Source organism: Oryctolagus cuniculus, chromosome 17, assembly GCF_964237555.1.
Source record: "Oryctolagus cuniculus chromosome 17, mOryCun1.1, whole genome shotgun sequence".
NCBI classification, from domain to species: domain Eukaryota; kingdom Metazoa; phylum Chordata; class Mammalia; order Lagomorpha; family Leporidae; genus Oryctolagus; species Oryctolagus cuniculus.
The window spans coordinates 3,352,381-3,368,256 of record NC_091448.1 but is presented as its reverse complement, the minus strand read 5'-3'; the positions used below and the strand labels follow the sequence as shown (position 1 = coordinate 3,368,256).

Sequence of the window (15,876 nt, the reverse complement as noted above, 5' to 3'; positions counted from 1 at the left end):
ACTCCCTGTAGTAAGTACTGCGGACTTTGTTCACCAACTTCAGTCCCTGTCGGATTTGCTTCCTTGGTTTTTTCCTCCATCCTTTGGAAGCGTCAGGAGCCCTTGAACCTGCTCAGACCCTCCAGAGATACCAGCAGTCCGAGGCAGGGGTGCCGAGGGCACAGCAGCTTCCTCCAGGGAGAGAAACAGACACACAGGCAGGGCCTTGAGGACTCTGGCCACGGAGGGGTCCCCTGGAGAGACCGAGAAGGAAGCGGCCTCACGGATACCTGGCTTTGACGGCGTGTGCGCCACGGTGCTGCCTACACAAAAGCAGGTGTCGCTCGAAGGCCAAAGGCATTTACAAGTTAAGTGGAAAGGAAACACCAAAAAATGTTCAAATAAGATAAAAGGAACCTTCTGGATGATGACGGGGGGCCAGCAGGGACAGCTTTACCTCCACAGAGTGTGGGCTTCAATAAGCCCTCAAGCGACTCTTCCTGTTTATTTAAGTTTATTATGTCAGAGACAGGCACAAACAGGCCTTCAGTGGCTGGGACTGGGGCAGGCTGGAGCCCAGAGCCAGGAACTCAATGCACATCTCCCACGTTGAGTGCCAGGGACCCAAGTATTTGAGCTGTCACCTGCTGCCTCCAAGGGTGGACACTGGCAGGACACTGGAGTTGAGAGCAGAACCGAGGCTCAAACCCGGCACTCCGACATGGCACACTGGTGTCTTACCCACTGTGCCAAATCCCCGTCCCCACCCCTTCTACCAGTGATTTTATGCAACCAAGGGTGAAAAGTGCTCTGACTGCAGCGGAGGCACTGACAGGTAAGAGCAGCTGTGGGCCACCTCTAGGGCGGTGCACCGGGGAAGCCGGCGCTCACACTGGACCTGTAGCCTTGCCTGGGTCTGCTTCTGGAGCGCTGTGGTGGCGTTTCCGTGTCTGTCTGTTTTGTTTTCCGTGATTTGGATTCGCTTTTAAGGAAGTGGTGACTCAAGTTTTGGGTTCTCTTTTTCCTTTTGTTCCCTTTAGTGCCAGAACCTACTAAGACCTGTTCAAGCCAGCCCCAACCTGCCGGTACCAGTACCAGTACTTCCACCAGCACTGTCTCCAGCAGCAACAATGGCAAACGTGCGTGTGCCAGCGGCCAGCAGCCAGCTGCATCCCGCTACCTGCCTCGTGAGGTGCCTCCACGCTTCCGCCAGCAAGAACAGAAGCAGCTGTTAAAGAGGGGCCAGCCATTACCCACAGGGACTCTGACCAGCGCGAGCCCAGCCCAGGCTGCTGGACCTGCAGGGGCAAGCCCACCTCCCCTCCCTGGAGCCAGTGCTCAGCCGCCTCCCAGTAAGCTCCCAGCAGGTAAAGCCACACGGAGTGGGGCACCCGGGATCCGGCCGGGGTGCTGGCTTCAGCTCTGCTGTTGTGTACATTTAATGGGGGTTATGAAGTTTACTTGTGCTGTCCTCTGTGTATTTACGTCATTGCTTACACAGGGGGCTTCAAAACGTCCGTGGCAATGCGTGTCAGGGAAAATGCACAGGTTCCAGGGTTTTGTACCCTGTCAGCACCCGGCTGATGCTTTATAACCCTCAGTAACGGGAAACTTCTCGATAAACCCCCCTTGCCTTTCCTGTGTCTCCCAGTGCTCACACATTCTTTCTCTGCCAAAAGTAATAGGACTTTAGGGTGAGTGTCCCCGAGTGGCGCAGGCACGTCCTGAGCCTGAGCTGCCGAGAGCTCCCCGTCCAGGCCCTGCGGGGCTGGGGCCCTGCTCTGCTTCCTGCAGCCCTGGGACTGCGGTAGGGCTCCCTCTCCTCCGTCCACTCCCGCCCCCGTCCCCTGGCTTTGCGCATCTGCACCTCTGAGAACTGGCTTGCCATTGTTGTATGCAGTTTGAGGGGGAGGCAGAGAGTTTGTGCTCAGCTGCGTGGCTCTGTTTTTCATTAAGTCTTTGTGTCTCAAGTAAGGTTGTAACTGGTACTGGCTCTGGAATGGAAGCCACACTTCCTGAAGGTTGTGAAAATCAGGTCTGTAAGTAAGTAAGTGGGGAGCTTCAGAGATTGGAGCCGGAAGGAAACGTGTCCCAAGTCATGTGAGTGAGTTGTCACGTGTCTTCAAACTCTTGACTTCCATCTGCTGAACACTTGGTAGAGGACATGTGGATCACCAACTGTCACCAAAAAGCCAGGGTGGTGTGGCGCAGCGGTTAAGCCACCAGCAGCCCATGTCAGAGCGCCGGCTCCAGTCCCGGCTGATCTGCACCTGGGAAAGCAGTGGAAGATGGCCAAGGACGGGGTCCCTGACGCTTGTGCCAGAGACCTGGATGGAGTCCTGGCCCCTAACTTCAGCCTGGCCAAGCACTGGCTGCTGCAGCCATTGAGGGAGTAAACCAGGGAGTGGCAGATAGTTTATGTTTTATCTCTGTCACTCTGCCTTCCAAACAGGCGAACCTTGAAAGAAAAAAAGCAGAAAAGATAAAATCCATTGGTTGACCAAGAATGTAATCCAGTCTGATTAGTGGCAAGCTGTTTTTGATCAAGCATGCTAGTTAGTTCTGCAGGCAACACGGTCCTCGGGACCCGCTTCGGAGGAAGTCTGCACTCAGGCCTGACGGCTTGGTGTGTAAATTTAAAACATTCACTTTGAAGAGCGAGAGCTGCAGCGACCCTGCTGCTGTGGGCACTGTGCCGGGCTGCAGTCGGCTGGCCAGCTGCTGTCAGTGCAGGGCGTCAGCTGCCGTCCGATACAGAGAAGATAACCAAGGAGTTAACTTAGCAAAGTCAGGGTTGGAAGGAACACTCTTTACGAAGATGCTTGTCTCTTTAAATGTAGCCTTCCTAAGGAACCATTCCCCGCCCGTAGTCCTTTCAGAATCCGCGTGTGCTGAGCGGGGCTCCACCTTGCGCACAAGAGCATCCGAGCCCGCCCGTCCCCGCCAGAGCCTCGCCCGCAGCGCCACAGCCTCTGCCGCGGCCAGGGCGGCCCTCACTCCCCTTCGCCCTCTCAGGGCTCAGAGCCGGCCCTCGTCGCCCAGGGTCCACCTGCGGTGCAGGTCCTCCACGGCCTGCTGGCATGCTCGTGCAGCCCACGTCCCTACTGCTCGGGTGTGCCGCGCGCACTGCCACGTCTTTCCCTGGACGTGCCCTTCCCGTTTCTCTTCATGCGTTCACTCCCTCCCAGAGAGCCCCTCCAAGTGTCTCCGTGCGCACTGTGCCCAGCCACACTGCCCAAAGACGTGGTGCTTACTGAGTGCTGTGTACCAGGGGGTCCTGTAGCCAGCAAGGCAGAGAAAACCCACCGGAAAGAGGCGGGCATGTGAACTTGAGCGTCCTGAAGGTGATCCTGTGTCAGGGGGAAGATCCACTTCCCAGCTGTCACTGTCTGGACGTCAGAGTCGTGATGATGCCCGCTGGCCTAACAACCCCCACGCTCTGGACGGATCCCGACGCCGCCCTCCTGTTGACTCGGCGCCGTCTCAGGTCGCTGTGGGAAAGGGCAGCTCTCACTTCTGTTACTGGGATGTGAACCGGCGCAGCCTCCACTCAGGGCCGTCGGGCAGGACCTGTGCAGGTGGTCGGCAGGCGTGGGACTAGAAGGCCAGCTGTGCTCTCTGGTCGCTCACTGGCCCCTGCCAAGACCATTCTTAAAAGCGTGAAGACATTTGGCTGTTTTAAGTGCAGAAGCACTTCATAAAGGTCTAGGAATTGGAACATAGGATGAGGGGTGCAGCGTGGTGGCGCAGCCGGTCCAGCTGCTGGGAAGGCCACCTCCCGGGTCGAAGAGCCTGGTTCAAGTCTTGCCGCTTTGCACTTCTTGTCCAGCTTCCTGCCAGTGCCTCTGGGAGGCGGTGGAACGAGGCCCAAGTACTTGGACCCTGCCACTCAGGTAGAAGACCCAGATGGAACTCCTCGCCCGGCCCTGGCTGCTGGGGCATCTGGGAGTGGACTAGCGGATGGAAGATTCTCTCTCTCTCTCTTTGCCACTCTGCCTTTCAAATAAATAAATCTTAAACAAAAAAAGCTCAGGTGATCTTAGCTCTTGGCCTGGTTGCCCCAGGTACCTGTGGGACCACACCCAGCAGACACCTAAGGATCCCTCTCCACTGCCCACCAGATGCTTGGTGGTGGTTCTCTGCCCTGTGGTGTGAATGGTGATGGTTGAGACGGGTGAAGGGGCGGGTTGTAGCATAGCAGGTGATGCGCCACTGGCATCCTGTGTGGACGCTGGTTTGAGCCCCGGCTGCTCCACTTCCAATCCGGCTCCCTGCTAATGGAACTGAGCAAAAGCAACAGAACACAGCCCAAGTGTTTGGGCCCCTGCCACCCGTGTGGGAGACTGGGTGAAGCTTCTGGCTCCCGGCTTCAGCGTGGCCCAGCCCTGGCCAATGTGGTCATCTAGGGGACGAACAAGAGGATGGAAGATCTCTCCTGCCTCTCTCTAGCTGTTCTTTTCAAGTAAATAAACAGTCTTAACAACAACGACAGGAGGCAGTGGGGCAGACGTGGAGTGGACCTTTGCCTGTGGGAGCAGCCACCGGTGCACACGCATTAACCTTCCTGTCCCGCGTCCGCTTCACGTGCGGGTGGAGGGCAGCCTGTGTTAGACGCAGCAGTGCAGAGGGTGCTCACTCCCTGTGCGCACGCTCCGTCCCTGTTTGTGAGGGCTCAGTGTGGCTCCCGTCCCCTGAGGAGCCACAGCTGTTGTGGGAGGGCTTCCTTGGTTTTGTGGCATTACTGAAGGAGACCCTGCCTCGTTTTCTTTTCTTCTTTTAAAGATGTATTTAATTATACAAGAGGTCTTCCATCCGCTGATTCACTCCCCGGATGGCCTCAAGGGCCTGAGCTGAGCTGATCCGAAGCCAAGAGCCAGGAGCTTCTTCCGGGTCTCCCACGCAGGTGCAGCGGCCCAGGGACTTGGGCCATCCTCCACTGCTTCCCCAGCCTGCCTCATTTTTTTTTTTTTTTTTTTTTTTTTTGACAGGCAGAGTGGACAGTGAGAGAGAGAGAGAGAGACAGAGAGAAAGGTCTTCCTTTTGCCGTTGGTTCACCCCCCAATGGCCGCCGCGGCCGGCGTGCTGCGGCCGGCGCACCGCGCTGATCCGATGGCAGGAGCCAGGAGCCAGGTGCTTCTCCCGGTCTCCCATGGGGTGCAGGGCCCAAGCACCTGGGCCATCCTCCACTGCACTCCCTGGCCACAGCAGAGGGCTGGCCTGGAAGAGGGGCAACCGGGACAGAATCCGGCGCCCCGACTGGGACTAGAACCCAGTGTGCCGGCGCCGCAAGGCGGAGGATTAGCCTAGTGAGCCGCGGCGCCGGCCAGCCTGCCTCATTTTCTTAGATAACCAAAACTGTTAGTACCTCAAATAGATCCTGAAGACTTTTAAGGTCTAATATGCTGCTGTTGAAGTGAAACTCAATCAAATTTAAGGCAAAAACACTTTTCATAATGGGCCAGTGATTCCGAGTAAGGACGTTTCCGGCATCCAGCTGATTGCTCCATTACAGCTGGCGCTGTGACTGTGCTGCTGATGTGCCGAGAGCAGGCAGAGGTGAAGGGCTGGACACGTCCCTGCAGGAAGAGGGGAGCCGGGGGAGGAGCCCGCGGCCGCGGCGGCCTGGGAGCCCTCAGCTACGGGGCAGAGGTGGAGGGAGGGCCGTGGGCAGGGCGCAGCCAGTGCGGTGCTGCGTCTCCCTACGCAAAGCGTGAAAGGACCCAGGGGAAGGGAGCTGTTTACTAGGTCAGCGCTGGCTCGGGGGGAGCTGGCGCAGCCGGAGGGCGGGCAATCTGGCCAGGTCAGGCTTGGTGAGTGTTGATGTACACGTGCTGTTTCACACTGCTGAGTCCCCAGACAGTTCACCTCACTGTTCTGTTCTTTTCAGGCTGTGTTTTTTGCAAATCTGCAGGATAACCCCAACTTGAAACCCTTGAGAGCTTTATCTTAAAAAAAAAAAAAAAAAGAAGAAGAAGAAGAAGAAAAAAAAACCTTTCTCCTCTGCCCTCAGGAGAACCGTGCATTGTTGTGCGCTGCTTTGTGCACTTCTATCAGAGGCGTTGATTAACGTGGGCAGTGTTTGCTGCCTAGATCTTTCTTAGATAGAGGCAGGGAAGTAATTAACTAGTTGGACACTTGCCAGTTTACATGCCAGGCTCATTTAGAACATTCCGGCGAGTGTTGGTCTGCCAAATGTCGAGGGGCTGTTGAGGCAGGGAGGGGGAGCAGCAGCCGAGGCAGGGGCCAGGCGGCCAGCGCCGCTATTTGGGCTGATTTTCGAGACACCAAAGAAGTGGCTGCGGCGCGGACTGTGGTTGAGTCCTGGAGTGAAAATGTCTGTGACAGTCGAGAGTTTAGGCCGGAGGGAAGATCGGTTTAGTGTCAGCTGCAATTAGATAATCAAAGCTTGAGACTCCCTCTGTGGACGCCGCCACCTCTGCCCAAAGCAGGTGAATCAGACGCCGCCTGGACTGGAAGGCATCGCCGGTCCTGCCCGGCGCCCACGGGTGGCCCCGGCACAGGCTGGGCACAGAGGCAGCGGCTCCTCCTGCAGGTACCCCCGCCCCTCGTGGGGCAGGAGCAGCGGGAGCTGCTTCTCGTGGGTCGGCTGTGAGACTCCTGGCCGCAGGCCAGCTGGGATAAGATGGCGTCTTGCAGCCAGCTGCCTGCCCAGGAGCGGCCAGCAGGCGGGGTCGGGGCCAGCCCTGCGCTGCCCTCTGCGCTCTGTCGGCGTAGCCCCGGCCCCACCACACTGACGCCAGTCTCCTCCTCGTTCCCCTCGGGGCCTGACCTTGAGGAAACAGCCTCGCCTGTGGCTTTCCCGGAGGAAACCCCAGGTTACTGCTCGCAGGAGGCCCCCGTCCACTCTGCCCGCCCCGCAGTCCCTCACACGTGGGGCTGTGGGCAGGGCCGTGGGCAGGGCGTTCTCCCTGACTTCCACGCACAGTCAAGGCATAGATGGGCGCAGTCCTGCCCTGAAAGCCAGGCAGCGGGTGCAGGGCTGCAGGGGCGCTGCTCGGAGAGCAGTGCGGTCACCTCTGGCCACGCGGTTCCGGTTCTGTGGTTGCCACTCGTGGGCTGTGTGTCGGTGTCGGCGTCGGCGTCGGCGTCGGCGTTGGCGCCCGTTGCGCACTTGGTGCACTTCCAGTGAGTCTGTCAGCACTGCCCTGTCTGATTAACCTGACACCTGATCACGGTGTCCCTGGCTGCTGCTCCTGGAACCTCTTTGTTAAGGACTCTGCCTCGCGTTCTGTCCTTAGAGGGTTAAATTTTGAAATTGAAAAACCAAAAAAAGTATAAGCTTTCCTCTTTAGACCACACTATTGTATGATCCTGTTAAGGCAATCACTTAAGACACTTGTTAGATTTTTTTTGAGACGTCTATTTATAGAATGTGCAAAGCATTTAAACAGCAGAAGAGAATCTAGTGCTACACCCAAGGCCACTTGGGAGAAACCGGGCTCCGTGCCCCCCACAGGGCATGAACTTCATTTTTTTTTCATGTTAAGGCTTTTTTTAGGGGAAATTATTTTGATGATAAAATAGCATAGTGAAAGAGCACTAAAATTATAGGCTTCAGAATAAATGACAGAAATAAAAATGAAGGAGAATGTAGGTTTCAGTCCAGTCCTTAAGCCCAGCAGGTACAGCCCTTGACCTCTGACCCGCTCCTCCCGTCTGAGGTGAACACAGTGTGTGCCCAGGCGCCGCGGGCCTGGGGGTCCCATGGGGATGATACGGTCTCTGGGGTGCTGCACATGGGGGGCGGGGGTCTCTGGGGTGCTGCACATGGGGGGCAGGGGTCTCTGGGGTGCTGCACATGGGGAGTCTGGGGTGCTGTACGTGGAGGGATCTGGGTGCTGCACATGGGGTCTCGGGTGCTGCACATGGGGTCTCTGGGGTACTGCATGTGGGGGGGTCTCAGGTGCTGCACATGGGGTCTCTGGGGTACTGCATGTGGGGGGTCTCAGGTGCTGCACATGGGGTCTCTTGGTTGCTGCATGTTGGGGGTCTCAGGTGCTGTACATGGGGTCTCTGGGGTGCTGCACATGGGGTCTCTGGGGTACTGCACGTGGGGGGCGGTCTCAGGTACTGCGCATCGGAGGGCGGCCTTTGTGAGCTCCTGGTTTCTAGCTCTAGACTGCAGAATCCAGGCTTGTTTCATTTCAGGATTTTCATTCTTTTAATTACTTAATTACATTCTGTTTGAAAGGCAGAGAGAAAGAAACAGACGGAGTTCACTTGTCTGCTGTTGTTCCTAAACGCTGACATTAGCCGGGGCCAAGCCAGGCCAACGCCAGGAGACTTGAACTCCATGGGTGGCAGGGACCCGAGCACTCGGGCCACCACTTGCCCCTCCCAGGGTGTGCGTGAGCAGGAAGCTGGAATTGGAGTGGATGGACTTACTCGGGCGCGGGATGCGGGTGTCCCAGGCAGTGACTTAACTGTGTACCAAGTTCATGTTTAAATGTTGCTCCTGAAGTCAGCCCTGTCGTAGTGTTTTACGTACTTCAGTCTTTTAAACCAGGATGTGTGGATTGATAATACAGTCAACAGACTTTGATTTTGAAAACAACTTATTCAAATGTTTCTGTGGCATAGATGAATGGCATGCTTTAAGCATAAAGGAAATGGTAGCCTTTTTGCATTTTCACTTGGGAGCGGTTCTCAGTGTTCTGGTTGACGTACGTGTGGCTCTGACGGTAGTGAGGAGGAGGAAGAGGGGTTGAGAGACCCCACAGGCTCCTAGCGCTCAGGAGGACCGGGAGGGGTGATGAGGGCACAAAGCCCATCTCCCAGTGGCCTGGGTCGGCTCCTTCATGTGTTGGGGAGGGGTTTTGCTGTTTGTTTTGTTGCTTGTTTTTGGTGGTGACCAGTGCACTGAGAAGGTGGTGGTGACCAGTGCACTAAGAAGGTGGTGGTGACCAGTGCACTGAGAAGGTGGTGGTGACCAGTGCACTAAGAAGGTGGTGGTGACCAGTGCACTAAGAAGGTGGTGGTGAATGGTATTTTCTAGTCAGTTTGAGTCTTTGTTTGGAAACCAGAAATGTCGCATTCAAATCATGACTTTTTGCTGTCTAGTTTTCAAGACCTTCCCATTTTTTAAATAATTCTTCATGTTTTAAACTGTGATTACTTTAACTACAGGGGCCAGTTCTGTGACATAGGTAAAGCCGCCACCTGCAGTACCCTATGGGCACTGGTTCGAGTCCCAGCTGCTCCTCTTCAGATCCAGGTCTCTGCTGTGGCCTGGGAAAGCAGGGAGGATGGCTCAACTGCTTGGGCCCCCGCACCCACGTGGGAGACCCGGAAGAAGCTCCTGGCTCCTGGCTTCAGATTGGCCCAGCTCAGGCTGTTGTGGTTATCTGGGGGGTGAACCAGCAGATGGAAGACCTCTCTCTGCCTCTCTGTAACTCTGCCTTTCAAATAATTAAATAAATCTTTTTGAAAAAAAAAGAAGAAGAAGTAGAGCAGTCTGGACTCAAACCAGTGCCCAAATGGGGTGCAGCACCCAGCACGCCACAGCACCAGCCCCTATTTTTTAATTTTTAAAATTATTTTATATTTGAAGGGCAGAGAGGAAGAGAACTCCAATTCACTGGTTCACAGCCATATCGGCCCAGACTGGGCAGGGCTGAGCCAGAGCTGGACCAGGGTCACACCAGGTCTGATGGGGGTTAACAGCCCGGTACCGGGACCACAGCCCAGGCCTCTCTGTGGCAGGAACCCAGTTACTTAAGCCACCACCTCTGTCTCCCACCTCTCTCTGCTGCGCTAGCAGGAAGCCGGAGTCAAGACCCAGAGCCAGGCCTCGGCTGTGGGACATGGACATCTCAGCTGATGGGCTGCGCCCACTCCAGTGGTGCCGCTTCACGTCCATTTGTCGATTCACGTTCACCGTGAGCAGTGCTTTTCCTGGGAGGACGCTCATGGTTTTGGGCTCCTGAGGTTCATCACGAGGAAGACGATCGTCATCCCTTGACTTTGGTCTGATCCAGTGTTCTCATTAGGACCCCTCTGCGCCCGCAGTCTGTGCCTCTGGTGGCTTGCCCGCGTGTGGCAAGCGTTACGGTGTGAAGCTGAGATCACTACCCAAGCCCTCAGGGAGCACGCCCTGAACGTCTCCCTGCCTGTGGCTTGTTTTTTTTGGTTTCCATTATATGTATCTTTTTTCATATAAATGTAAAAGAGTCAAACTTAACTTTTCAAAAATTGCTTTAATTATTGAAAGGCAGAGTGATGGGGAGACAGAGAAATCTTCCATCCTCTGGTCCACTTGCCAGTTGGCCACAACATCTGGGGCTGGTCTGGGCTGAAGCCAGGAGCCTAGAACTCCATCCTGTGTAGGTGGCAGGGGCCCCAGCACCTGGGCCATCCTCGGCTGCTTTCCCTGACCCACAAGCAGGAAGCTGCATCGGAAGTGGAGCAGCTGGGACTGGAACTGGCGCTGATCCGGGCTGCACAGTGGCGTCTTGACCACTGTGCCACAGCACGGGGCCCCACAGCACTTCATAGTTAGCCTGCCTTTCTCCGCCGGCCTGTGCCACGGTGCGTGTTAGCCGTCCTGTAGCTGCGTGGGGGGCATCAGAGGGGCTGAGCGCTCACACCTCCTCACAGTGTGATGTCACGACAGGGACCACAGGACTCTGTGCAGAGGGCAGCCCGCGCGTGGCGAGGAAGGCGCTGGCGAGCCTGGCTGTGCGCCTCCTGCTGGTGCCTGTTGGCTGGGGAGGAGCGAGGGCCCCCAGGGGATGAGCTGTGGCGGGATTTGCTGGCGGCAGTCCGCCGTTCTGCTGACTTAGTCTTGTTTTTGTGTGTGAAATGCTGAACAGCTCATTTATCCCTTTAAATTAGTTACTATGAAGCCAGATTTCCAGGAGTGTAAAACCAACAGAGGAGACTGTCGTAAACCAGGGTGCGAGTCAGCCTCTGTCCTTTGGTAGTAAACAGCCCGAGTATCTCACGGTGGTGTGCACACTTAGAGTGTGCTGCTGCCCGCTCTCTGTGGCTCCCTGACAGTTTTCCCCCGGAATGACTTACCTGCTTTGGAGTCACCTAAACGCATCGCACTCCTTTTAGGCTGATGCTGGCTTTGGCACGCTCCCGTGTTTCCTTTAAAGGAGAGTTGTAACTGCCCTGAATAAGGTTTTCTTGGTAAAATAAACTTGAAGAGAACATAATGATTAAAAGATTTTAAAAGAAAAATTTTATTGCAGTTCATCTGTATATCATCCAAGAAACTCCATCAAGGGTTCGATCTTTAATTCTTTCTGTAAACGTGGCTTTTATTTTGGTTTTGAGTGTAGCGTACTCTGGAGTCCACTAGAATGACTGCAGTGTTAGAAGTAGTCAAATAATTAGGAAATCACAGAAGATAAAATACAGGGGCTGGCACTGTGGCACTGCGGGTTAACGCTCTGGCCTGAAGCGCCAGCATCCCTTATGGGCGCCGGTTCGAGACCCGGCTGCTCCATTTCTGATCCAGCTCTCTGCTGTGACCTGGGAAAGCAGCAGAAGATGGCCCAAGTCCTTGGGTCCCTGCACCTGTGTGGGAGACCGGGAAGAAGCTCCTGGCTCCTGGCTTCAGATCGGTGCAGCTCTGGCCCTTGTGGCCAATAGGGGAGTGAACCAGCAGATGGAAGACCTCTCTCTCTCTCTCTCTCTCTTCCTCTCTCTCTCCCTCTCCCACTCCTTCTCCCTCCCTCTCCCCCCTCCCCCCCCCCGTGTAACTGTGACTTTCAAATAAATAAATAAATCTTTTTTAAATGGGAAAAAAAGAAGATAAAATGCAGATACCAAATAGTGCAATCTTGAAAAGGATCCCAAGAATGAAACGATGTCAATACTATAGGGAAGGGGCCAGCGCTGTGGTGCAGCAGGTAAAGCTGCCGCCTGCAGCACCGGCATCCCGTATGGTTCAAGACCTGGCTGCTCCTCTTCCAATCCAGCTCCCTGCTGTGGCCTGGGAAGGCAGTGGAAGATGGTCCAAGTGCTTGGACCCCTGCACCCATGTGGGAGACCCGGAGGAAGCTCCAGGCTCCTGGCTTTGGATCAGCGCAGCTCTGGCCATCGCAGTTGTTTAGGGAGTGAACCAGCGGATGGAAGACCTCTTTCTTTCTACCTCTGCCTGTCTGTAACTCTGCCTTTCACATAAATGAATAAATATTAAGAAAAAAAAAACTATTGGAAGATAGTGTGTACAGTTATCCTTGGGCTCTCTAAAGAAAAGTCTGCAGTATGGGAAAGTAGAACACAAGTGTAGAAGACATCCTTAGTGAGCCAAGAAGACTCAGCTGGGGGGCTGAGAAAGTGTTTTGTTAACACCGGAGACGCGAACCCAGCCGGCAGGTGAGATCCGACGGAGCGGCGTGGGGAGCGTGAGCCCTGCTAGCCTGCAGCACCTCGGCAGCGCGGGGCAGGCCGCGCTGGGACTGCGTCTCCCCCGGGCCTGCCTGCACCCGGAAACCCCGCTCTGTGTAAGCTCTGGGGCGGGCTCCGTGCTGGCCCTGCAGCGCTGTGCTCAGGGGTAGTGGGGGAACCCGCGGTGCACTCAGAAGTCCCGTGAGCCCCGTGCCATCGCCCACGTTTCCCAGAGCGTGTGTTGTGGGAGCTGCTGCTGTTGGGTTAAGCGACTTCCTCTACGTATGTGTGTCGCGATCTCCTCTGGAGGGCTGAGACATGCGTAGTGGTAAGGGTTAATATAATTTAGAAACATCGACTCTTGAAACCAAGAGCCATTAAGAAGACAAGTAACTTTTTCCTTTGCCGCCATTCCAGAAAGAAACTTGAAATAAAGAGCTTCCCCAGAGACCAGGTAGCAGCTGATGCACTGACAGACGGGGGAATCTAATCCTCAATTTTGTTTCCTCTCTTCTAGACCTCGGTCACAGTGGACTGGCGGATCACTATGAGAGCTCCCGCTGCGGACAGCAGCCCACTTACCGGAGCGAAGCCGGCTGCGGCTGGGATAAAGTGAGCCTGGACAGGCCCGACAAGGAGGCGTGGGAGCCGGAGTCTGCGTCAGAATGCCCTGCGGACGCTGACCCTGCCTGCAGCTGCGCCCCAGAGAACAGTAGCATGGCCACAGGCAGCGCCCCGGGCAGCTTCCCTGCACACACCAAGAAGACGAACGGCAGTAACGGCACCAGTGGCACGCTCGGGCAAAGCCCTTCTAGCCAGAGTGCCCTGGGAGCAGGGGGAGCCAACGGCGATGGCGGCGCGGCCAGAGTGTGGGGCGTAGCCACGGGCTCCAGCTCTGGCCTCGCTCACTGCTCTGTCGGTGGTGGGGATGGGAAGATGGACAGTATGATTGGAGATGGGAGAAGCCAGAATTGCTGGAGTGCTGCCAGCGCCAGCGCTGGCATCAGTCTCAACCTTAATCCTAACGCCAACCCCGCTGCCTGGCCCGTGCTCGGACACGAAGGAACTGTGGCCACAGGCAGCCCTTCCAGTGTTTGCAGCCCAGTCAGTGCCATAGGTCAAACCCTGGGCAGCCAGAACGGGAACCCACCAGGCACTTTAGGTGCTTGGGGAAACTTGCTGCCGCAAGAGAGCACAGAGCCACAGCCGCCCACGTCTCAGAACGTGTCCTTGAGCGCACAACCTCAGAACCTTAACACTGATGGACCAAATAACACTAACCCCACGAACTCTTCACCAAGCCCTGTCAATGCAATGCAGACGAACGGACTGCCAAACTGGGGTGTGGCTGTTGGCCTGGGGGCCATCATCCCGCCCCCCCTGCAAGGCCTTCCTGGTGCTAATGGGGCCTCAGTCTCTCAAGTCGGCGGAGGTGGAGGTGAGGGAGTGAGCAGTGCTGTGTGGGGGCTGTCCCCAGGAAACCCTGCCACAGGGAGTAGCGGCTCTGGGTTCAGCCAGGGCAATGGAGACACTGTGAACTCAGCGCTAAGCGCTAAGCAAAACGGATCCAGCAGTGCTGTGCAGAAGGAAGGAAGTGGGGGGAACGCCTGGGATTCGGGACCCCCCGCTGGTCCTGGACTGCTTGCCTGGGGAAGGGGCAGTGGCAACAGTGGCGTTGGCAATATCCATTCAGGAGCTTGGGGCCACCCCAGTCGAAACGCCTCGAATGGCGTGAGTGGGGAGTGGGGAAAGACCCCAACCCAGCACGCCGGCAGTGACGTCAGTGGGAAGGGCTCCGCGGGGTGGGAGAGCCCCATGCAGCCTGGCGGTGAACACGTGAGCTCTTGGGCCAAAGCCGCGTCTTCAGGAACCACGGCAAGTGACGGCAGCAGCGAGGGTTCCGGCGGTCACAGCGAGGGAGGCCCCGGGAGGGAAGGAGCGGAGGGCCGCAGGCGAGACAAGGCGGTCCTGGACCAGGGCCACGTCCAGCTGCCACGGAGCGACCTTGACCCGAGAGTTCTGTCCAACACTGGCTGGGGACAGACTCCGGTAAAGCAGAACACTGCCTGGGAGTTTGCCGAGTCCCCCAGGTGTGAGAGAAAGAGCGACACTGGCACAGAGGCCTGGGGCTGCGCGGCGGCTCGGCCCCCAGACACGGGGGGCAAGAGCGAGGGGCCCAGCGCGGACAGCACGAGTACCTCTGCAGTGTCGGGCTGGGTCAGCTCCCCGCCTGCTGCTGTGCCGGCAACCACGGGCTGGGCGGAGAGCGGCAGCAAGGCGCCGAGCGCCCCGGGGGTCTGGGCAGACGCCGCAGGCTCTGCTGCTGTCAGTAGTGCTGCTGCCGCCAAGAGCGGCCACGCTTGGAGTGGGACCGTGAGTCAGGAGGACAAGTCGCCCACCTGGGCTGAGCCTCCCAAACCCAGATCCCAAGGCTGGGGAGACGGGCAGAGAGCGAGTCCAGCCTGGAGCGCAGGGGCGGGAGACTGGGCAGACTCCGCCTCCGCCCTCGGACACGTGGCAGAGGGCAAGAAAAGTGGGTCTGGATGGGATGCTGACAGTAGCAGAGCCGGGGCCGGTTGGGGCGACACCGCGAGGCCCGGGGCCGGTGGCTGGGGCGGTGGCACAAACGCGAAGGGGACTCCCGGCACGAGCTGGGGAGAGTGTCTCAAACCTCCCCAGCAGAGCTGGGCCACCAAACCCCAGGACAGCGGCGTGAGCGGCTGGGGAGGGGCTGCTTCTGCGAAACAGACGGTGACGGGGTGGACGAGGCCGAAGGACAGCAGCGAGGCGACCGGCTGGGAGGAGCCCTCGCCACCGTCCATTCGACGCAAGATGGAAATCGATGATGGCACCTCCGCTTGGGGGGACCCGAGCAGCTACAACAACAGAACTGTCAGCATGTGGGACAGGAACAACCCGGCCGTCCAGAGCAGCGCCACGGCCGCGGCCGGCAGCACCGCCGCGGCCACCACGAGCAGCGCCACGCACAGGGGCGACACGCCACCGCCGCACCAGGCCGGCTCGCAGCTGAACCGATCGCCGCTGCTGGGGCCAGGTACGGAAGGTGGTTTGTGCTGCTTTGCAGCAGAGCGGGAGTCCCGTCCGGTGCTCAGGTGCCCTGAATGTTTTTATGGCAGACAGCGTTAAAGTCCTCTGGGTGCCCTTTGCCCTGAGGATGCGGCAAGGTCACGTAGCCTCTGTCCCCGCTCCGCTCTCAGAGGGGACGTTTTCCAACCTGTCGGTCCCGTCTGTGGTTCAGGCCAGGCGATCAGAGCTGATCTGGAATGGCGCTGGTGAGGGGATGTGCAGACGTTTTTAAACTGGGAAACAGTTCCCCCCGACCCGTCCCCTTGTCCACTTCCTCCGCTCTGGATTGTTTAGTGTTCACAGAAACAATTTTGAATTGTTCTCGGTGATACTTCACAGACATCATTTTAGAGGTCAGGTAATGTTCAGTGGCACGCGTGTCCCGTGCCCTTGCGCAGTAACTGAGAAGGAAACCAGCTGATGATGGTGCCCGTCCCATCTGGCGTTCGC

The 15,876-nt window shown here is 57.2% G+C and overlaps 1 protein-coding gene across 7 annotated transcripts in view; it reads left to right on the top strand.

Moving 5' to 3' along the window:
• Positions 1 to 15,876, top strand: part of TNRC6C (trinucleotide repeat containing adaptor 6C) — a 116,209-nt gene that overhangs the window by 57,672 nt on the left and 42,661 nt on the right. For all 7 annotated transcript variants that reach the window (XM_070060236.1, XM_070060235.1, XM_070060237.1 and 4 more), the window contains 2 exons: positions 1,020 to 1,346; positions 12,857 to 15,394. In XM_070060236.1, coding sequence (XP_069916337.1) covers positions 1,020 to 1,346; positions 12,857 to 15,394 — 2,865 coding nt within the window. The remainder of the gene's footprint in view (positions 1 to 1,019; positions 1,347 to 12,856; positions 15,395 to 15,876) is intronic.